The sequence below is a fragment of the Carassius auratus genome, chromosome 17, assembly GCF_003368295.1.
Source record: "Carassius auratus strain Wakin chromosome 17, ASM336829v1, whole genome shotgun sequence".
Lineage (NCBI taxonomy): Eukaryota > Metazoa > Chordata > Actinopteri > Cypriniformes > Cyprinidae > Carassius > Carassius auratus.
In genome coordinates, this window is record NC_039259.1 from 15840038 (window position 1) to 15865036 (window position 24999).

The window sequence follows — 24999 nt, forward strand, 5'->3', positions numbered from 1 at the left end:
AGGATCTGTGAGGAGTAAAAAAAAATTGGTTGATGTAGATAATTCCAAATAAGTAACAAGATTATGCATTGAGGCAGCTCAGTACAGTTTGGAAGAGTACTTCTGTTTCTGTTTATGGTGCACTGTATAGCTGCTGCTCTCTCTCTCTCTCTTGGTCTGGTAATAAATGCTCCCGCTGCAGGCTCCCAGAGGTAGTAAGACTGGAACAATTATAATCTTCCCAGTGCACCCAAGACCGCGCCCCTCCTGCATATAACACCATTAATTGCATTGTTACGTGCTATTGTATCAAAAGGCACTGCCGTCTTGAGTGCTGTTTACTAATGAAACGCGTTGCACATTGAGACAGTTTGTGCCCGTTTAACGTGGCTATTAAACCTAAAGCAGCCGTACTCTGATCCCTCGCTTCTTTTGGGATTGAAGAAAAAGAAAGAGAGAAAAACTACAACTGAAGAGGTCCCATGAGGCACACCTTCATTAGGAGCCTGTTAGAATGGCCTGAGTGAACAGGAAGAAGTTTCCTTTCCCCCCGCCTGCACATACCCTCTTAAAAATGAAGGTTCTTTAGTGGTTCACTGCAGGACTTTATCTTCAGTAAAGGACCACTTTTTTGCTTTTAGTAAGGTTGTTGTGGTACTACAACACTTCAGTTGTCGATAGAGTAATTGTACAATTCTCAATATCACAGCAGCAATGAATATTCAGTTTGGTTGAATTGACATTTATATCTATAGTGCTTGTCACAGTACATAGTGTTTCAAAGCAGCTTTACAGATTTTTCTTCTTGCACTTAAGAGGATCTGTTATCAGAGGTGACTGTGTAAAATTTGAGATGACAAAAGTAATATTCATATGATAGAACTGAAAATGAAAGCAATGAATACATGTGAATATGCTATTGAGCAAAGTTTTTATTTAAACATTTCAATATGAATCTAAATCAACATTAAATTTCATATATTTCATTAGGCAAGTGGTAGTTTATTCACTAATAATAAATAAATAAATAATGCACTACGACAAATATAAACAATAAAGCAAGAATAATGTAAACAGTGGCTTAGGTTTTGAAAAGTGGGAATGGAAAAATCTATCAGATTTATGTGACTAACTAAATGTAACTATTATTACTATTATTAATTATTAGCATGATTGGTAGATATTATAAAAGAATGATTATAAAAGAATGATTTTTCTTGAGGCTTTACTTTTCATGTTTTTTTGTTTGTTTGTTTATTGTACTTTATTGTATTCATGTACATGACTGTCTGTACATGAATATTGGAGCAAGATTTTTTTTTTTCAGTAATGCATTTGAACGTTGAACGCGACTTGGAAAATTTGGAAATTAGCATTTGAAAATTCTTAAGAGCTTAAAACGTTCTTCAGAGACATCAGGCTAGTCAGACCCTTTTTGTTACTTCCCTTTAGTATTTTTTGTAGGACTTTCTAAACTTTTTATCTGATTATGGCCTGCTGATCAGCTGAATTGAGTGGTTTGGGTGAGCAGCACCATCTTAATTTTCATTAAGTGCCCTCTCCCCTTGAGGCCCTGCATCCTTGGACTCAGCTGCTAACTTGGTTTCCCTTGTCACAGATACACTGGCAAATTCAATTTCCTGTCTCGCGGGTGTTCTCCGCAGGCCCTGAGCCGACGCTCGCAACAACAGGGACTTTGAGCATGGTGGCTAGGATACAGTTACCCATCATCCTCTGTGTTTCCTGTCGAGATATGCCTATACATGTGTTGGAGAGTTGTGTGGACGTTTTTCGCTGCTCGCGCCTCTGTCATTGGGATTAGATTAGCCTGTACTCTCATGCCTGGATGCTTTGCTGTATTAGCTGAGCCCCAGCAGGGCAGTGGCATTCATGGGGAGATGGCCGGCTTCTACAATAGAGATAAAGCTGCTGGATTTCAAATCACACTATGCTCACTGACCTTCTGTGAAATGTTAAACCTCAGCCCAGCTCGACCGCCGCGCAATCTCACCGTCTGGCAAGCGCCACGGAGAAGATAGAAACCTATGGGAGGAGAATTCTGAGGGAATTTGAATGTCAAGGTGTGTGTCTATGTGTGTCCACATGGTTTAAAAGCTCTGGGTCCATTTGATTTCGGTGTGATAAAAGCGGGCTCTGCGGTGTAGCTGGTCATATGCATCAATGCAGCAGCTCTGTCAGATTCACTATCAGCGAATGCGGTTCGTCTCTGCCGGCTTGGGAGCAGCAGGCATTATGATTTTATCACCGTTTGTCCCCTCCGGCCCCACGCAGGCCTGTCCTGGGTGGTGGTTGCTTAATGGTTGAGGATCGTAACTGCTTTCAGAAAGGTCTGTAGTTTAATTCGAAGTAAGCTGAAATCATTGCCCTGCATGGGTTTTCCAGTTGCTGATGTTGTTGGTGCAGATATATATATATATATATATTTTCTTTGTGTGTGTGTACAACACTGTATAATGACATGGGTATGACACAGGTATTAGAAGGAGAGACTTATGAGGACATAACCCATGTCCCCATTTTCAAAATGCTTATAAATCATACAGAAGTTTTTTTGAGAAAGTAAAAATGCACAAAGTTTCCTGTGAGGGTTAGGTGTAGGGTTGGTGTAGGGCCATAGAATGTACAGTTTTTGCAGTATAAAAACCATTACACCAATGGGATGTCCCCACTTTTCACAAAAACAAACATGTGTGTGTGTGTGTTTTTTTCAGATTTTCTTGGTTATTTTTTATATAATGTATTTTTTATATATATTTTATGCGCACACAAAACAAAAACAATTATTGTATTTTTAGTGTGTAAAATACATAAAAAATATTTTAGAAAATACATTATGAAAAAACTAACAATACACGATTTATTATATAATGTAATTTACAGCCTATACTGTGTAAATGTTAATATTACATGTTAATATTACTCACTTTTTGACATCAAAATAGGTCACTTATGAAAATTATTTAGATCCAGTGAGAAAGTATTTTTATGGGGGGTCTTACAAGGGTACTTGTGATCTTACGAGGGTAAATAAAGAACTATTGTTTCAATAAATTTTGTATGGTAGTTTCTTTACTCTTTACTTCAAAAACTATGTCTAAAAAGGGTAATATTTTATGTATTTGAGGACTGAGATGTTGGAACCGTGAAGAGAGAAGGCAAACAATTTGCATGTTAGGTCAGCATCGCCATCTGATCAGCCAATATTGTCTTAAATAGCCTGCATAGCACTTCATCTTTTAGAACCACATTTGGATTTTGACCAAATATAGTCAAATATCACCATTATGTAAAATGTTGCAACAAGATGTTTTTGTTTGTGTGTGAAAAATAACGGTTTTAGACATGTAAGGTAATAATAGTAATAAAAAAAAAATACCTTAAAGAAACTACAAACGAGCATGTAAAGCAGAAATCTTAAAAAGAATGGTCATGATGGAGGCTGCTTCATGAGGGGGTTGGTAGATCCATTAAGCATGATTACATTATGGATATAAATCCACGGTTGAACATAGCTTTGTACTTGTATGGAGATCCATTACAGCATTTATTCAAAGCTCTTGTCCAATTTGTACCTCTCTTTGCCTCTGATGTATCCAATAAGGAAATCTGGTGGTAATAAGCTGAGATGTGCTGAAAATCGGACAGTTTTAATGGGGTCTCTGATTCCAATAGAAATGAAGAGAAATGGCGGGGATCCTCTGGGGTTCACGGGTGAAAGAATTAACACAGCTTGTCGCTCTGTCCCAGCCATCCTTCCGTTACCAGGGTAACGGACGCCTGTGTGCCTCGGAGTGTGTGTGGTGACACAGTTGCAGCCTGACTGAAGCTCACCTCGCGGGCAGCAGCCCAGCCGGAGCTGAAACGAGCAGGAACTGGAGCTTCTATCACCTCCGAACAATGATAATCTACCCTAATGACCTCTGGGGAAAATATATGCAGCCTCTGAGTCTTTGTTTCTGCTTTAATGAGCTCCGGCCAGTAGGTAGAACATTCATGGTAATCTGCTTATTGGGCGTTGTGAGATTTTAGAATATCATATCTTAAATCCAGCTTTGTGTGCTTGAATTAGAACAGGATCATTTAGATACTCCTGAAAAGGTGGAATTAACTATAAGAGTACTTCCTTGTTGACCGTACTTTTGTTCTAGTAGTTAAAAGGAAGGCTTAGGAGGGGGAAAAGGAGCACTCGAGATTAAATGTAGTAATTTGACCGATTTAACTACATTTTTCAGTAGCATGAAAGTCACTTGGTTGTTTTCAAAGTATTGTAGTTTTTCCAACAGCCTTTTTCTAACTAGTAGCTGTGTAGCTCAACCACAAAGCTACAGTACATTGCTGTTTTCAATGTCGCATTGTAATTTGCACATGGTTTTACTGCCGAGCGAGTTAAATCAGACGCACTCACATGTAGCACTAGAAAATCTGATTCATTCTAGTGAATTGATTCATTTGGAGAGTTCATGTAAATTAATTGTAAAAAAAAAAAGACCAATTTGAGAATCTACATACTGTTTTAGGTCTTCTTGATGGATTTATAGAATAATTTTTATTTAAATGTTGCTGTTCATGTTGCTGTTCATGGCTATATTTTCATTTTCATTGTGTATATATATATATATATATATATATATATATATATATATATATATATATATATATATATATATATATATATATATAAATATATATAAATAAATTACAACCTAATTACATATTTGTATTTATATTTTGAATAAATATTGGTATATAATATGTATATACTTTTTATAATGCATCAACTATATTTAATATTTAAAAAATTTATTTTTATATTTTATAAATATTAAAGAAAACAAGTGAAGAAAAATGGATGCCTCTTTGTAATGTGTAAAAAAAACCAACATAATATATATATATAAATAATTGTTTTATAAAATATATTACTTAAAAAAAATATTTTTTGTATATGGTGTTTTTAAATATGTAAACACCTTCTTCACAACTTTTTTTTAGAAATTTTAAATGCTACTAACTTGCTGTCTCTTTTAGAAATGATTTTTGTAAGTGGTTAGTAACTGTACTGTGACTAGTTTAATGTGTAGGTCGGCAAGCTATGGTTTCAAAGTAGCTTCCACAACACTGGAAAGGAGATTCCATTAAGCCAGGCATTCATTAATATACCAGCTGTGTTTAGATACCGTTTACGATATCGTCTGCTCTCACAGAGGGTGAAATAGGCTTTGCTCTTGGGCAGATAAGAGAGAAGACAAGACTGCATCTCAAACGGTGTTTTTATAAGTTTACATATTCTGTCAAACATCCTCCCGAATGTTGTTGAACAAACCTGAACTTGTATTAAACATGAAACATTCCTGGTTATGCATGAAAGGAAAGTTATGCTCACTCGTGTGAACCAGCATCTCATAGTGAAATTGTTCACAGACTGTCTGTGCGCAATGTTTTTTGGCTTGGGTAGATTAATCAAAAGGGTGGTTATAAATCATTTCTGCAAGTACTAACCCATGATAACCGCGTTAAGCTGTGGAAACTCTTGCTCAATACTTGGCTCTGGGCATAACAATACTGTGAGCAGAGAGCTGTGCAGACCAGCTGTAATTAAAAGCTGTAGTTTCAAATGGGATAAAAAGACTCGCTGCAACTTTTGTAATGTTTTTTCATGCCAAGATTAAAGCCCTTTGATTATTTCTTGTGTAATTGGGGCTATTTGAACGCAGAGTGCTTGTTTTGTGTCTGCTTAGTCGAGGCTTTGAGCTGGACATGGTTTTCGCTTTGAGCCGTATGAAATCTCTACCTGCCACTTCTCTGTTGTGGAGTGATAAGAGAGCCGCTTTAAAAAGAGCCTGAGTGCAGCTATTTACTGCCTCTGCGGCTGAGACAGCGTGACCTTTCACCTCTCCTTCGTTTCTCGAGTATGGACAGCACATGACTTTTTTTGTTGGAGCCGAGACCAAGACTGGATTTGTTTTCATAGCGTCGAACATGTGGATTACCTGCTTCAAAGAAAATGCCAGGAGTCCTCCAGCTAAATTTGTTTTTCCTCATGTAAATGACAGTTGTTGTCTCTGTTTTTTTGCTGAAACGTGTCTCTGCAGCTCATAGGCGCTCACGGGCCTGCGTCCAATCAGACGCGCCGGGGGAGGGGCTTCGCCAGTTAGGTTAGTAGGGCATGACATGTGATTCCCCAAAAGAGGAGGAGCTTCCGCAAGTCACACCCTTTGAGCGAATTCTTACAGGTAAACACTCCGAGCAGATGAGTCAAGGCTTGCTGGGATTTTGACGTAGGCTGTGGAGTGTTTATGCCCTCAAAAGTGAGCTATTACGTACTTTGGAGTGCCTCGGAATATACCGTGGTGTGAGATTACATATAAATGTGATTCTGTCTAGAGGGAAGGAAAGTGTTTGTCACAAGAGCTGAGAGAAGCCTACGCCAAGCTTATGAATGAAATCTCAGAGCAGGTACAGAGTTTATTTTTACTTTCTCAAAGGCCCATTTATATGTCAGGTTGATATTAAGTGTGATGTGAGTAAGGAAATAGGAGTCTTGTGGGATGGATGGCAATTGTTTTGATGTAAGGCTGAAGTGCTTGTCAAAGTATTCTTAAATCTGAATTTTTATAGCAGTGTGGTTATATTTCTACTATTATGTTACTTATTATTTATAACAGTGTGGTTCTATTAAATACTTTTACCCTCCAGCAACAAAACAAACCCTACTAGGAAACTGCTCTCGTTTAAACCCAATTGACACCTAGTTCATCACCAGGGTTGCATGAAAAGAGAAGAAGATTGAGGAGATTTAAACTTGACTCTAGCATCATCCTGGCAACCTCTAATGGATTTCGCACCATTCGCGTTTTCTTCTAACATTGTAAAAACCTAGTTTAGTCTAATTTGTTGAGAATGTGACATATTAGAAGTCGAGTTGCACATAAAGTTGACTTTTTCTTGTTTTTGTCACTGAGTGACTCAGTGAGCGATTTATTACCAGCATGAATAGACTCATTACTTGTTCTTCACCCACTTTAAATGAGTTCCGTGCTTGTTTTAATGCAGCTCTCCCAATGAAGCGAGCAAAACAATGACAGTTTGGCAGTCGCCTGGCTTGTAATATCAGGACGGTCTGTGTCTGCGTGTTGAATAGAGGAGCTCTCTTGGCACTTGTGCATGTGGTTAATAGTCAGATGTTAAGATGGGTGATGAGGGAACAAAGTGATGTTCTTTGTCATCGTGCTGTCTTTGTTATGTCACTCATACTGGCATGTAAATGAACATCGCCGATTATAGAATATCGTTAAGCATTTTAACACATGGCAGACACGGACGGACGTTAATTTATTCAAGCCCAACGGCCGGCCGCTTGCGTATGCAGATGTACCATACTGTATATGACTATATTAAATGCAAACTGCATGTATGCATGTGTTTAATCACTGATTTATGATGAGGCTGCCAAACAAATGTTGATTTAGACAGGCAGATGGTATTTGGGCTCTGATCAGAGCATCATGCCTAATTATCTGTAGCTTTAACCCACCCTCTGTGATCTGGCTTTCTGCTGTCATCTGGACGCACGGCTGGAACACATTTACAGCTATTTGCCAGAGAAACACAATCCTGCAGAAACAAACCTGAACCTGGTCATCACGCATAATGTGTCTTTCACAACATTAACTCATGTGGGAACCAGCATGCATGCTTTTCTTTTACTTTGGGCTTATTTTGGTGTTAACAGCCAGTGTGAAAGTTTGCATTTTGAGGGTATTCTAAAAGCAAAGTATTCCAAATGATCTTTCCATGTTCAAAGTGACCCTCTCACATTTTGAGCTAAATGAAATGGCAAAATACTGTTTATTTTCTTGTTAATGTTAACATGACAGCAAACCAGGGAAACAGAATTCACATCATTGCTCCTCCTTATTGTGTGAAACTCACAAGTACTTTGCAAAAACTTTCTTTGAAGTCGAAAATAATGGTCAAGAATGATGTTTCGGGTCTCTCGGGACACAATTGGCAGTTGCCAGCAAATTAGGCCTAAACAGAACCCCGCGTTGTCATGGCAACAGTGCAATTAAATTACTTTACTGTCAGCTGTAATATAATTTTCCTGTGCAGTGGCTCACGGGACCGGAGCGCCCCATCGGAGGTTGAGTGAGATGAGCGCTTCTCATTGGGAAGATGCAGTACATTGATTTTTCATGAATGATTTTAGTGTCCGCGTTGCATTTCAATGTGCTGATGGCTGGTTCGAACAAGAGGCGATTTCGTTCCACTTCAAAATACTGTTCTCTCTGCAGTGCCGAAGTATAATCTTTAAGTCTTTCTCTTTTCTGAATGACAATCAGTGTAAAGCAGAGGTCTCTGTGTTTTAGAAAAAACGTAATCGGCTCTTTGAAGAGGGGGCGCAGAGTGTGATTCGTAGAATAATTTCGGCAGTGTCATATTTGATGGTGGCTCTCTAGTAATTGCTTTTGCAGATGGACCAGGTGTGTTGAGCGAGAGAGAGCGAGGCAGGAGACACAGCGCCACATGAATTGATCTTTGTGACTGATCACAGGGAAGGTCGCAGACTGTTTTTCTGGTGTCATGTTCGGAGTATTTGATTCAGTGATTGACATGCCCTTATAATATCTTTCCCCTCTGTCACACCCAGTTCTTTATGGGTTAGTGTATTGAAATAGATAGTCAGTCATTTTTAGATTAGTAATACTATGGCTGTCATTTATGCTGGTTGTGGGGGCAAGACTTTTTTAAGACATTTATTGTAAAATATTATTTCAATTCAAATGTAATGTTTTCTAATGTATTTTAAAACGCAAAAAATTACAATAATATTACAATCACGTAAAAATATGTGATGGCAAAGTTAAATTCTCAGCAGCCATTACTTCAGTCTTCAGTGTCACATGATCCTTCAGAAATTATTCTAATATGCTGATTTGGTGTTTGAGAAACATTATTGTTTCTTGACTTTACTGTCTTATTTGATTATTACCGGTTTGAATAAATCGTGATAAAATTCCCCACGATAATTCTACACTACACGTTCATTAGATAAACTGTTGTCAGTCATGCTGCCATCTAAAATCTGGACATTATTGGTAATGTTATTGTTTTAGTGTTTATGCAAACAAAAAGCCATTTTATTTGTTGTTTGTTGATTTAAATTTTTTTTAACTTGGTAAAATGATTTATGTGTCAGTGCTTTTTGAACATTTCCAGCACATTTTAACAATACCCTGATCATTTTGGTCACTATAACAGTGATGAGAAATTTTTATACCATTACATCTATTTGTCACATTATATATGTTTTGATATCTGTATTTTTATCTGTGTGGCAACTATAAAAAGAGCAATTGAGAGAACATAAAACAGAGCAGATCATTTGTTGATGACCTTGAGTGTTATATTCCATTTACTTGAGATATTTCACACTACTGCAAGACTTCTTTGGCTTTTAGATAGCTGTTCCATCATCTCCAAAAACAGACTTGCGTGCCGTGCATTCTTGCTGTTGACAGAGTAGGATGGATCTCATAGTCTTGTTCTTTTGTGCTCTCAGAGAATGTTTTGTCCCTTGGATGGAAACAAGGGCTTCCTGCAGTGATCTGAACATCAAGTGATCTTAGTCATCCTCCAAGACTGTCAGTTTGTTAACTTGTACAACACTGGATTTCGGATTGAGAAATATCTCATGTGTGTAACCTGCTTCATAGTCTCTCGCACTGTCCCAAATGGTGCTCTTCACGTGTTTTCGTTTCACCTTTGACCTTCTGTGATTGTGATTGTGTTCTCTTTGGTGTCTTCTGTAGGAGCCTTGGTCTAAATGGGTCCGGTTATGCCTCCCAGTAAGAAGCCGGAAAGTTCCGGGGTCAGCGTCGCGAGCGGCCTGAGCCAGTTCTATCAGGCGAGCTCTATCACTCGCGCCCTGCAGGAGGCCGAGGAGATGGACCTGGCTCTTCCCACCATCAAACTAGAGAAGGGCAGCATGGAGGACGAGGAACTCACCAACCTCAACTGGCTTCACGAGAGCAAGAACCTGCTCAACAGCTTCGGTGACCCTGTGCTGAGGAGCGTCAGCCCCGTCCAGGACTTGGACGATGACACCCCGCCCTCCCCGGCGCACTCGGACATCCCTTACGACGCCAAGCAGAACCCGAACTGCAAACCCCCTTATTCCTTCAGTTGCCTCATCTTCATGGCCATAGAAGATGCCCCCTCCAAGAGACTGCCAGTTAAAGACATATACAATTGGATCCTGGAACACTTCCCTTACTTTGCCAACGCGCCCACGGGGTGGAAGAACTCAGTCAGGCACAATCTGTCTCTCAATAAGTGTTTTAAGAAAGTGGACAAGGACAGGAGTCAGGTAAGGATGCCAGAACCACTCTGCATCGAGACATCAATCTTTAACTGCAGAGTGGGAAGTGCTGACCTAAATTTACTCTAGTTTTCATTTCTTTTTTACACTTTTTATTTGACTTCACTTTTTGCTTAACATTTTTTTTCAGTAGCCTGAAAACAGCTACTTAAAAAAAATGTGACAAACAGGCTAAACAGATTTATTTTTGCATATAGCCTTATAGATTTGCAAGAAAAGGCAATAGTAAATGCCTTTGTCAGCTCCTGCTGGGAATTCCAGTTCATCTGCAGTGAATCAAACTGTTAAGATCAGCAATGAACCGATTCATAAAATGTGAATCAATTGGAAAATTTTATTTTTTAATCATAAATAAATAAAAATTACCAAATTACTGTCTATTTTTCAGTATTAGTTCATGATATCTAATGCATTAAATAATGCAAATGTATTTAACCTTGTTGGAGAGTTTTCCCAAATGTTATAATATAATATAGCTAGAAAGGTTTGGCCTGTTTAAAACATCACTGTATTTTTTTTTAAGCTGTAGTGTAGTTAAGGCTTTGCAGGAGTGTGCTGAATGTGTCAATATCTAGGGGAGTGACTTGTTATCTCAAGTTTATTATCAGTAAATGTTGATTGAATTGATTCCTATAAGAGAATAATTGTTTGTAAGGGGATGGAACTTATGAATTGATACTCATTATATGCTCATGGAGTATTGACTGATTCTAGACAAAGGCTGATAAATGTTTTGAGAGAATACTGTGTGTGTGTGTGTGTGTGTGTGTGTGTGTGTGTGTGTGTGTGTGTGTGTGTGTGTGTGTGTGTGTGTGTGTGTGTGTTTATGGTGTGCTTGTGTCTGCAAAAGTCAGAACAGTAAAGCCATTCCATGTGACTCTTACAGTTCACTGCCATCTGGTCCCTGGCTGTGGAGCAAAGAATTTTTTCTGTATATGTGTCTCCATAGAAACAGCTTTGCAGTTGACATGGAAAGTAAGCTGTTGCTGTAGCAACAGAGAAACTGATGTGTTTGTGTGAGTATGTGTGTGTGTGTGTGTGTGTGAGAAAGTGTTCTGGCTGGGAATGGCTAATCCACTGATGCTAGTATAGTGTCGCCTGATTTAACCCCTTCACTCCTGCCCCAATAATAAGAACATATATGCCATTTTCGCTGCGGAATGAGTGTTTTGTCTCCTGAAGCAGTATCAGCTTTAGTGGACCTGGTCAAAATATTTAACTTGAGGAATTCAGTCCACATGTTCTTTGTTTAGGGTCGCTTAATATTGAGTTAAAATTCAATTTAAAATCTTCCCTCAAAGGACTGGGGCTGTTTTTCATCTGCTGTGATGCTCGACTCGACTCCAGATATAATTTTAGCGCTTGTTTCTAATATACTCATCCAATTTTATTTAACAGCTTTGCCATCCAAAATGTATTTGTGCCTTGTTGAGATCCACAGTGTCGAGTTGGTTTTTCTTTATTCTCAAATGAACTGTGCAAGTTTTGAGCTCTGGGCTTTTTGGAATTAAAGGTTTCTTGTCTTTTTTTCTTTATTGCACAAAGAGCCTTATAATATCTCAGGGAAGTTCAAACCTCTTTATTATACATAGAAAATGCATTAAAAAAAATGCATTAAAAAAAACAGATTTGCTTGGGCAAAACATGTCGATATGATGCTAGGGTGATTTGCATGGCTATTAGGTTGTTACTAGGGTGGTCTAAGTGGTTTTTCGAGGGTGTTGCTTGTGCACAAGTTGCAAACTTGATGCTAGGTTGTTGTGACTGGTTGTTAGAATGTTGCAGCATGGCTGCTAGGGAGATCTAGTAGGGTGCTATGGAATCATGAAATACAGTCAAAAATAATTTACTGTATAACGTGGAATGTTATGGAACTTGCCAAATTTTGGTTGGATACATCAAAAGTAGGTCAGTTCACTTAAATCAAAGCACTTTATGGACCAGCCACTAAAATACCAGTTAGACATGAATTCTGCATGTTCTGTGTGTCTCTGTGAGAATGAATTGTGCAGACATGCAGTTTCATTTACTACATGGATACTGAAGCGTGCGTGATGCTCATGCCATTTTCAATCTCTGCTGCCTCAGTATAGGGGTACATATACACATAAACAACTTCATCATGTCACTTCATTAGCATTTCATTGTTTCTTTTGAGCAAAATATTGTCATATCACATACAAACAGAAACCTAAAGGTCTTTACATCGACCCGTCACAATAAAAGTTTGGTTTAACTTTAAGAAACCATAACAGAAATTATACTTAATGTAGTGGTAGTACTAATACTAATAATAAAATTGTTGTTACATTATTTTTAATAGTATCATTATTTAAAAAAAAATAAAAACATGCTTTTTAATACAATTGAACACAATTTAATTTAATTTAATTAAAAATGAATCCAGAATCCAGAAAAATGTAATGGAACAAATAAACCAGATTTCATAAGTTCAGCCCTGATCTAGGGGGTTGCTGCATGGTACTTGCATCTGCAGGAGTTGTTGCCATGATGCTATGGTGTTGTATGTGGTTGCTAGGGTGAGAGTTCCCTTAGAGTGCCAGGTCAAAATCTTCTAGACTCTTAATGTGAGTGCATAACATTTTTAGGTTCTTTTATTGTCTGCCAGGTCATTACATAAATTACTTTATTTAAATCTTAGCAACAGTGATGACAACCTTAGCAAACACCACTAACATTGCATAACACAGTAATGTTGGTAAAGTTTCTACCACTTAATGTTGTCTCTTAAGTTTTCCAGAGTTGTTTATTTCATACTTTTTTTAGAAAAAAAGTTTCAGGTCACAAAGTCATGATTAGCCGTATGCCTGTTCATTTGCTATTTGATTTAATTTCTCTAGCCTCATTGGCCTACTTAATGAATGAGATGACTATTTTAAGTCTGTTTTAATTTCAGATTCATTGTGGATTTGCTATGCAATCATGCATCACTCTACATAATGAGACAGTAAGGGCCAAATTAAACCAGCAAAATAAGAGTCTGAATAAACAAACATTTGATAGATGTGCAATCCCCAGGGGTTTACAGAGGAATAATTAATTTCGGCCAAGAGGAGAATCAAATTAAGATATCCAGACCTCAAGAAAATGTTGTTTTTGCTTTTTACGGACTGAGAATGAGTTGCACCCGCTGTTAGCGTCATTTGCACATGCTGTCTGCACTGTTTTAGCACCAGATTCACAAAGGAATTATGCAAATCATGTAACTGTGCAAATACAGCAACACAATTAGTGTTACATGGTGCACTTCAATCCTGTTCATGTAAATGTACCTATAGAATGGCTTGAAGACAGCAAAAGGTAAATGTTTTACATAGGGATATGCAATTACAACTTCAATAATCACAAGGAAATGTGCACAAAAAATGAATCTCTTTAACCAGCTTCCCTGGCTGGTAATAGTGCATCTTAAATTATATCAAACAAGTAGCAGTAACATTTATCAATCTGGCACATCCTAAAATAGTCCTTATTTGCATAGAAACAAGGTGTATTTAATATTGCTATTCCAAGAATGATTTAATAATTAAAAATATTTTATTTAAAAAATTTCAATAAATATATATCTTTATTTCTCAGTATTTTCATTCACTGGGAATTGAACTTACTTTATGTCCTTCAGCTGAACTACTATATATATATATATAGTAGTTGAGCTAAAGGTCATACAGTAAGTTCAATTCCCAGGGAATGAAAATACTGATAAATATAGAGTTTACTTTACTGCAAGTAGCTTTATATAAAAGCTGCTTTTTGATAAATATTTCTATTCATATTTAATGCATTTGGCAAGTGTTTTTATCCAAAGCAACTTGCAATGCATTCGAGGTACATTTGACCAGTTTATGCATTCCTTGGGAATCAAACCCATGACCTTGGTATTGCTGCGTATGTGAAATAAGAAGCATGGTTTTGCACTGAAATTCTGTGCACTAGAGTGCTGCAACTCTTTAGTGGTCTCATGCGTGCATGTGCAGTGACTGGTGAAGAGTGAACGCTATAGAAATGACACCCTGTCATTTGTTTCCATGGCACTGTTATGAACACAGGATCTGAACTAGGCACCTGAGTGGTGGTTATATGGGTGGATCTCCAGAGTTCATGTGTCCCTTACAAAGCCTGTTTCACATACAGGCACATGCATCTGCGTTTACACATAGAGGGAGCTTTGATGATTAATGTGTCTGTTCCATTGTTGATATGATCTCCATAGCAACAAGACGAGGTTACACAAGAGTTGCAGCTGAACAGGTAGCAGTGGAGTCGTTTTTGAAGAAACACAGGGTGGAAGAGCACATATTGGCTTTTCCATCAGGTAGCATTTTCCATACTGTCAGCACTGTAATGATGATGTTCTGGGTGTTTGCTCAGACATTTGATTGAGTTCAGAAGTTTAATTGTTTAAAGAGCAATGTGTCATATACTGTATATATCAGTATCTTTGCCTTTCTCTGATCCCCGCTCTCCAATCCCCATCTATATGGAAGCGTGAAGGATTACGGTGATAACGCTGATCTGCGTGACATGATTTATCCCTCGCTCTGAAAGCCAGGTTGATGTAAGATAAAGCCGGCCTGCTCGCTGACGTGTTCCCTGGCCAGCTGTTGTGTTCCCTGTGGACAGATGTTGGTTGTGAGGGAAGCTGCGGGAGATTTGCACACAAACCTACCTTTGACGTCACCAGTGCGCCTGACTTTTGAAGGCGGCACTAGGTTACCAAGGGTTACACGGCCGCCCCTTAGGGATCCTGATGCTGACACCAAAGTACCTGCCGATCAATAGCAGACACGGAGCACAACGCTGACTCTCAGGATGTCAGCACCTTCTGGAATCTGAATCTTGCACTTACAGGATTTGTTCACTTCCAGAATGAAAATTTCCTGATAATTTACCCATGTCCTCTAAGATGTCTAAGAAAGTCTCAGTCTTCTTTCCTCAGTCTAAGAAAGAAATTAATACATTTTTTTGAGGACAACATTTCAGGATTTATCTCCATATAGTGGACCTAAATGGAGATCTAAGGATTGAAGGCCCAAATTGCAGTTTCTACACAATCCCTGGCAAAAATAATTTTCATTTTCAAAATAATTTGATCTTGCAGAAGCTCTGCGATGCACATCGGAGACTTCACGCATTACATTGTCTCATTGGAAAGGTCAAGCATGATTAGTTCTCCGTCTGTGTACTTCATTTTAGAAAGGTGGTGTAGCACGTAATACTCCCATCTCATTTGTGATCATGGACCAAAAAAACATCAAAAAGAGTAAATTCTTTGAAATTGAGATTTAGACATCATCTGAAAGATTTATACATCATCATCATCATCCCCACTGATGTATGGTTTGTTAGGAAAGTACAATATTTGGCTGAGATAAAACTATTTGTCAGATTCATGAACAAATAATTTAGACTGACTTTATGTATAGAATAAACTAAAAAGAATGATTAGATAATAACGAATGGAAATTGTTATTTTATGAGCTATTGTGAATGTGCTAAGAAAATCTACGACATGACAACCTTTTTCATCAGTAAGGATGCATTCAAAAGTAAAGACATTTAAAATGCTACTAAATATTTGCATTTAAATAAATGTGATTCTATTCAGTATCCAGAAAAAAAATGTATGACCTTTTCCACAAAAGTATTAAGCATCACAACTGTTTTCATCATTGCTATTAATAATACATGACTACTGAAAATTCAGTTTGTCATGACTATAAATAAATTACATTATTAAATATGATAAAATAGCAAATAATTATTTAATTTTGTAGTAATACTTCACAGTATTACTGTTTTTTAGTAGATTTTTGATCAAATAAAGGTACAATGTACAGTTCCAAAAGCAATCTTTTTTATATACCATGACAGATTAAAAGTCAAGCAGAACAACCTGAGTGTGAGTGAACAATGACAGAAGTTTAATTTAGTGGTCAAAAACACAACCTAGCAGAATTGTGCTAGCACTTAGGATCCGTGTTGGGACTACCGCAAGACTAACACTGAACAGATGAAAGGATAATTGCAGCTAATGCTGTCGTTTGAGCTGTACAATTGAGCAATTTTATACATTGCTTGACTTGTCTGTTAGTCTGTTACAGATATAGCCCTTATAAGTGCTTCATCATTAGGTCTTTTCACCGACAGAGCAGTGTGTCTGAATCTGTGTTGAATACAAGTCTGTCAGGGTGAGAAGTGTTGTTAAATTAGATAATCTGTGTGTTAGAAATCTTTACCATCTGATTATGGAAATCAGCTTCTTTTGTCAATTGTCTGAGCTTAAAGAGCCTTTTGGCAGAGCTTCAGGAGCCTGATACACAAGAGAACCTGAGAAGTTCAGTCCTCAAGATATCTGGTTGTCTGTTTGTGTCCTTCCTTAATTAATAACAGTTTTATAACATAAAACATATATAACATATATTAATAACACTTTTTTTCCCCATGTCTGATGCTTATATTAAGGTTTTATGTATTTGAACAAACAAATTCAATTTTGGTGCATAGCTCGTCCTGCACCATTTGCACTTAAGGGCCATTAATTACATCTCAAATTGCTTAAATATTACAACATTGTAGAGATTTGGGCGAGAATCTAGCAACTAATTAGCAATGATCTAGCAACTGCACAGAACTGCACAAAAAAAAAAAAAAAAAAAAAAAAAAACACCCATTGGTAGCAGTGGTTTGTGCATGAGCACCACTCATATATTCTTCAGATTTTTATTTTATTTTATTGTTTTTATTTTTGATTGTAAAATCATATGTTTTAAGGAATATATTTTGTATTATTTAAATTAGTTTTAATAAATATAATATTTTGCATTTTATACAACAATGTGTACTATTATTTTATTATTATACTGCTCTTTCAGTGGTAATGGTTCAATCTTTCATGGCTCCACCTAAAATGAATTTTATTTTATTTTATTCTTCAGAATTCTCATGAAGAATTTATATGGATATTAAAAGACATTTGTATGTATTTTTATGTAATATTTGAATACATTTTAACAAATACATTTAATATTTTATGCAGTTTAAGATTTTATATTCGTGGCTCCACCCACTTATTCATCTAATTTACATTTTAAATTAATTGTTATAGAGGCATATTATTCCGTTTCTGTGATAGGAAGCTGACTTTCGCTTTAGTTAACAGGCAATAGGTGGAAATAGACTGCACTGCTATATTAACTGCACTCACATAAAAGGTCACTTTGTTTAAAATATGATGGAATGTGTGAGTCTGGTCACTTCCTGCACAAGTTGAGTCACTGATTTGATTCCAAGGCTTGGTCTCCTCACGCCTCGTGGCCGTATGTTGCTCCCGTGGGGGACACCATATTGCTTGCGTATGATCTCGGCGTGCACTGACTGTGTCAGAATAAACACAGTGAGTGAACGCCAAGAGAGACACTTTACTCAAGAATGTGCAATTTTTGCGGGACTACATCTCAGCGGGGCTTGATCTGGCCACCCTTCGTCACTGGTGATCTTGTACAGCATATACACTCATAAGATGGTATGAATGCACACGCACGCTTTCATACACACACACACCCACACACACTCTGTCCTGGGTACTGTTCTGGCACAGACTGCACTGTGGGAACAGAACATGTCTCAATTTATCATGTCATCAGCTTTTACTTTTGTATCTGCTTTACTCTGGATGGCTTCAGGCTCTGCAAAGGAATCCTCTTTAATTAGGATTACACAGGTCATTAGCAAACCCGAGTTTTTTATGTGAGCCTCATTATTGGGACCAGTTTTGCATGTCGTTAAACTAAATTATTGATCGTGGTTGTGTCAGTGGCGTTGCTCAGTTTAGCTTTTGGTGAACCAAGCCACTTAGTTTAAACTTGTTTTTCTTGAAAGATTTAGCAAGACTTTCTTAAAATCCTACATCGCTAGGCATTTACAGAAAACTTGTGCTGAAAATCCATTTTTCCATTTCTGTTCCAAGGATGTAGAGGAAAATTCAAGAGTTTGCGAACATTTTAAGAAGTACACACTAGAATAGAGATGAAAGTATAAGAAATATTGAAAGTATAGAGAATGATTTAGAATAAAAATATAGAATATATAGAGAGAGACAGAAAGAAAAGAAAAAAAGTCATTTTATTAAAACAATTGTATTATAATTTTATAAAATATTAATTTTATAAAAAAAAATATTTAGAATAATTTATTAATCTGTTACTACATTTTGGTAGTTTTCTAAAACTTAATTTTTTATTTTATAGTTTCATAAAAAAAAAGATGGTCAAAATCATATTCTGATCATTTCCAGAGACTAGAATATTGCATTTTATATGTGGTAATATTGTATTATTTAATAATACATATGATTTATATCATATAAATAATGGGAATATATTAGTAACATTAATAATAACAACAATCTTAATAATGATCAGTTTAAAAACATATATTTTTGTATATTTATAAAATGTAACGAGTATTGTAAGGTGCATATATTGTAAATTTGATTACATAATAATAATTATTATTATTATTATAATCATTATTATTATTATATAAATAATAGATTTTTCTGTCAAGTAATATGATGCATTAGATGTATTGTTGGCTGTTTATGTTTGCTTTGCCGTTTATCAACTTTGATTCATAACTGATACGTAATTCAGCTGGTGTGCATTCATAAGTATATCACTTTTCAGACTGAAAGACTCTGTTACAACCAAGGCATTGTAAAACAATATATATCAGCTATTTTACAATAGTTTGGATTTAACTCTGACATCCAATCAGAATTCAGAGTTGGCATCATCTTTTTCATAACATTGTTTAAATTGTTTGTAAAAAGCCATTAGTGTTGTTTGTTCTTCTGATGTCCTTCATGAGATACCTCCATGGTGGATCTTCATGCTCTACTCTTAGTCTTAGACTGAAAGGAGAGAGCGAAAGTTGGATGGGGGTGATGTGTTGGACTCGTCTAAGTGAATAGAACCAACAACAGCCAAGCATCCCCCTCTCCAAACATCCTCATTATGAATGACCTTTCTTGCCCTTCTTAATGCACTGAGAGCCTCTGAAGGAGAGTAGAGTCATCGGTCTCTTAATGCTCCGCTGCAGAACTCCACAATATAGACCCGCTTTAAAAATGCCATTGTGTGCAGAATTCAGCCAATATGAACGGAGGTCATCGTGTCTGCACCAATCACAGAGCGAGCTTACCGCTTCTCTGCTCCTTCATGTGATTGAAGCCGCAGAGCCTCAGAAGAGATGACGACTCTGGGGCCGCAGCCATTAGCAGCTGATGACTGCTGGGATTTGGAGACCAAAGCAATGATGTCCTTTTGGACACCTTGATTTATCCATGTTTCAAAACGGTCGATGTCTGCATTTATATAGATCACCTTACCAACAGAGCTTTGGGAAGTCAGTGCATTGTGCTGCTGAAACGAATTGGTTTTCTTCAGAAATAGAAGTGTTTTAGTCTAGCAGAATCCGGTGTCTTTCATCTCTTTGTTGTGTTTTTACTTTCACTTTAAAGAGCAGTAATTAACTGGATTTTCCCAAATAAATGTGAACTTTAATCTTTAGAAATGGCTCAGGTCCCTCGTTTAAATGTATTTTTTTCCTCACCTGTTTAGTTAATAGACAAAAACATTTTAGGGTAATGTGTGTATTGTGTATATTTATTATGTATATATAAAGGCATACACATAAAGCATATATTTTGAAAATATTTACACGTGTACATATTCTTATTCATATATATTATATCATGTAAATATATTTACTATACAAACGTAACATATATTTTTTTAAATATATACATGTGTGTGTATTTGTATACACATAATAAATATACACTTTACACCCACATATGTAATGTAAACTAAAACTTTTATTTTGGATGCGATTCATTGTTTGACAGCACTAGTTTTAACATTATTGAATTATAATTTTTCAAAGATTTAAAAACTGAAGTGAGCAGTTGATTACAGAAAAGATACACATCCAAAAAATTTTGATTAAATATTAATTCGAAATATTAGATAAAAAGTTAAAACACTAAAATTACTGCAAGTAAAAAAAATAAAAAAGAACAAGTCTTTAGTTAAAAATAAATAAAACGTAAATAGAAAAATATATATAATAAAAATGAAAAAGCACATAAAAATAATACTAAAATAAAAATATGAAAAGCTAATTTATATATATAATAATAACTAATAGTAATAGTATAGAAATATTAAAATAACACTGATTAAATCTAATAGTGCTAATGTCTGTAGCACGAACGTATCTTTGATTAACGTGCTATAGTTTAATATTAAGTTAGAGGATTTTTCTTTTCTTTTTAACTCCCATATAAGCAGTCATAACAATGAAAGTAAGAATGAAACAGGTGTTTTTGTATTTTGCAGAGTGATAGTATAATGGGCAGTTGTTTCATTAAGATATGGGTCCAAAACTTGGCTTTTTGGGTTAAATATTTCCACACAGTTCCTTTTTTCACATGTTTTAAGTTGTGAGCATAAAAGGGGGGACTCTGGACAGTCGGGTCGAGGGGAGGGGGGTGCTTCATAATAGCAGGTCTTTCATTTTGCTCAGGAACTGATAGGATTAACTTTAGTGCTTATAATGGAATATAGCATCTTCAGAGGCCTGTGCTTCTTAGGGAGAATGAAAGATCTCTCTGCCAAGACTATCAAACAGTCTTTATATACTCCACCATTGCCTGTTGCCTAGGAGACCAGTGTAATCCAAGTGCTTTTCCCCCTTTTTCCCTGGCTCTCTTTTCCCTTTTTTCACCCCCTCTCTCTGATTGGAGACTCTATTGGCTGGTGCCATTGAGCTGGACTTCAGACGGACACAGCAGCTGTCAGGAGATGGAGATAAATCTGAGGCAAAGTGCTCTGAAACCTATTGATTTCTCCTGATTACGGAACATTTGGAAAGACAGACCAGTGCAGCCTCTTCTCCACGGGGCATATGAATAATCTGATGCTCTCAGGATCACATATCACACCCTTTAAAGACGGATGTGGCCCTGTCGGAAGCGTTATTGTGTCCGAAAGTACACATAGTTCTCAAATACATCAGTTGGGAACGTAGTCACTGCGTATAACTAATATTTCAGGGGTGTAACTTTAACTTTTTTTTTTTTACTTGAAGCTGTCAGAATGTCATATTCTCAACTGACTTTAGTCGGTTCAGCAGTAGTAGATTTATGATGCTACAGTTAGAAGTGATCATCTTTGTTTAATCGTAAACTTTTGCCTGTTCCCAAGAGACAAAAAAGCTTTAAAGCTAAATATAGGTAATATAGGTTTAATTTTTCTGTTTCCCTACAGTAATAATAATATGGATATTATTAATAATACTAGTATAATTATTAGTGTTTTCTCTTTTTTTATTTTCTTTTTTTTTATTTAATGTATTTTTTATTTTATTTTGTTATATTTTAATTTATTTTATTTCAATTTTTTCTTTACCATTTGCTATATTTTTGCCTTTTTTTCATTGCTTCCATCCTGTTCATTTCTTTTAACTCCCCTATTTTTCATTTCCATCAGAGCATCTACCGGACAGACCATTTAAGGATTGAATTTCATGGTGCAATTCATCTTTGTGGTTGGTCCAGGTATGGTTTTAAAACACGCTGATGGAAAGTTGACAGCTTAATTAGGTGGAGAATGTCAGTTTGTGCTAAGAATAAATGCATTCGCTGCTTTCAGAAGAAAATGGAATCTTTTTTGCTAGGAAAGACCTTTCCCTCTGGAAAAGATGACATGGCATGGTCCAACACTCCACAGGCCCTCTATTCAATTATTTACTGGAATAATTATATATAATTATAATACAAATTATAACTATTTTACTAATTGTAATTTTTGTAATAGTAATATTACTATTCATATTATTTTTATTATTATAACAATTTATCCTATAACTATTTATTTAACCACTAGATTTTTTTTTATAATTGCTGTTGTACCTTCGATTCCACGGTGCAAGCTTTAAATCATCGAGACATGAGTGTAAATGAATTGTGAGTCCAATAAATGTGCTGTTTATTTTGTTTGCTAAAACACTCCAAGGGTTTGAATTGTTTGACTTGCGCTGGTACAAATCTTTCCACTGAAGCCAAATACTGTGGGTAAAGAGCCGAGCACTCGCACTGGGGTTTGCAGCAATCAATAGAGTGTGTTATCGTTTCGTAGCCCTTTTCGGGGGAATCTACTGTAGTATTCAAGATGAAAAAATCTCATGGCAGCTTTGTTAAAGATATTTTGTCCCCTTCAAAAAACACTCAATTAACTCAAAGTAATTAACAGCGGTCAGTAGAGACGGCTGATTTCAGGGTGTGAGACCTCCTGCAAAAGCAATGTCTGGTTTGTTAGTTTAGCAAACTTTGAATACGTGACACACGGACCAGATCAGTGTGTGTGTGTGTGTATTACCTCAGGCCACACAGTATGACACTCTGTCAGTTATATCTGAAGGTCATGACTATTGATTCATTGAGAACACACAGTCTGTCTAACAAAACAGCACACGCTGTCCATCGCTTTGAAGGGCCTGAGTGAAAGGAAATGACTTTGACTTTACAGGAGCACGGTGATAGTCTACACTTTGTTCTGTTGCGGTGGTTTGCTGATTGTGTAAATCTCTGACAGTACAGGGATAACTTGAGCTGAAAAATGGGGCTTAGTAACATGACACTGATTGTAGTCTGTACTAATGAGCTCAAGTCATTTTCTCCTGCTATCCCTTTCAAAGTGACATTTTGCTGTTTCCTCCTTTTCAGCAGAATCTGTCAGGAGAGCTGATTTATATACTAGGAGCGTTCGCTCACCGTGCTGTTTTCTTTAAAATGCTGAGTTTGTCTGTGGTCTGTAGCATACTGTATGTGCTAGCTGTAGTTTGTTCGTCTTGGGTTTTTGATGCATTTTTTTTCTGCCCGTTTCACTTTAATGAACTGGAGAATGTGGAGGTCAAGGGAATGCAGGTGGTCTGGTTCTCATTTCTTCCCTTGTACTGGACCAAACAAACTCAGCCTTATCTTGTAACCAGAGCAAAGCATTAACTCAGAAATTCACTAAATAAACACATTTGCCTTATTTTGCCAAGTAAGTATTTAAAATGACAGGAAATGTGACCACTCCTTCATATTTCTCTAAACAACACCTTTCACAGTGCATTCAGGAATTGTAAATCTGCAAAGGATATATGTTATGCTGCTTTAGAATTTAACCCTAGCACACCTTTGATGCCTAAAAAGAGCACACTACGATTTGAAAGATCTTAAGACGGCCCATTTTCAAGAGATAGAAAAAGTACTTGTATTCTCAGCTATCCATCATTGAATATTCATGATTACATTCCTTCTTGACGATCTGATGTTTGGAATGTGAAGGGAATTAACACAACAAAGGGATGTATAGCTCAATAACGGATGTCCATAGATTAAAATCCACACACCAGAAAAGCTGGCAATTAATCGCAGCCAAAAGGTAAAAGAAGAAGTACACAAACACCAGTTTTAACCACAAGACACTGACAGCTGAATATCTTTCACTAGTTCTGCTAGCTGCCCTGATCTTTATTGTTGTCTCTTGAGACATTTAGATGGTTTTTCTTTTTCTGTCCTGACTATATACTCCTCTTCCTCCTCCACAGAGTATCGGGAAGGGCTCCCTTTGGTGCATAGACCCCGAATACAGACAGAATCTCATCCAGGCGCTGAAGAAGACGCCTTATCATCCTTATTCCCAGGTGTTCACCACGCCTCCCACCTCTCCTCAGGCATATCAAAGGTAGGCAAGTGGCCCACTGGACACATCGATCCTTAAACCTCACCAATGTCTCTCTCACACTCCGTGTTGCGCGCTTGTCCCTGTTGGTATCGGTTCCCCCCAGGCGGAGTTGTCAGAGCGAGACCCGGCGTTGGGTTCCAAGCGGCTCCCTCTCTGCTCCATTTGATTTTGATCCGGCTAACAGGTCTGCATGCTCCCAGCCACTCGACTGTGCAAGACAAAATAATTGCTTTACTGTAAAACTTGAAATGGCATATCATCCTTAACAAAGGATATGGAACAAATGGGCGGCCAGCTCAGAGGCTAGAAAGGGAAAATGGAGATGGATGCTTTTAAAGAGATTGAATTAAAGCGGACAGCTCTAGTAAGAGAGATCGGCTGGGTTTCAGGTGTTGCTCAAGCATGGCGAGATGATTAAGGAATGAGGCGGAGAAGGGAGCCGCGCTCAGATGTTTTGGGATAGGGTTTTGCAATGATGGCCTGCATTTCTCCCTCCAGCAGCACATTGCTGCTTCATCAAGGCAGAAATCTCACAGCTCGACAAGCAAATTCTGAACAAGGTTGTTTCTTTAAAAAAAACAAAAAAAGTACTTTTTTCTCCCAAAATCCATGTGTGCAGGAGACGAAATTGCACTGTTGGACCAACTGCACAGAATACTCAGTAAAACTCATCACATACCTGATGGAAGGCTTTTTGAGAGGAATGATAATTGGTGTTATTTTATCCTAAGGTTTCTGATTATATCTGAAATGTTTTTCTAAACCTTTGCACCTGCTAAATCAGTCTTATTGAATAAC

General features: G+C 36.9%; 1 protein-coding gene across 6 annotated transcripts in view; it reads left to right on the top strand.

Annotated features, from left to right (window-relative positions):
- Nucleotides 1-24999, top strand: part of foxn3 (forkhead box N3) — a 79576-nt gene that overhangs the window by 17760 nt on the left and 36817 nt on the right. For 4 of the 6 annotated variants that reach the window (XM_026286054.1, XM_026286058.1, XM_026286055.1 and 1 more), the window contains exons 2-3: nucleotides 9813-10369; nucleotides 24065-24201. In XM_026286054.1, coding sequence (XP_026141839.1) covers nucleotides 9827-10369; nucleotides 24065-24201 — 680 coding nt within the window. In that variant the 5' untranslated portion in view covers nucleotides 9813-9826. Of the gene's footprint in view, nucleotides 1-5008; nucleotides 6457-9812; nucleotides 10370-24064; nucleotides 24202-24999 lie in introns of those variants that run through there. The other 2 variants (XM_026286056.1, XM_026286059.1) reach the window with 2 other exon arrangements.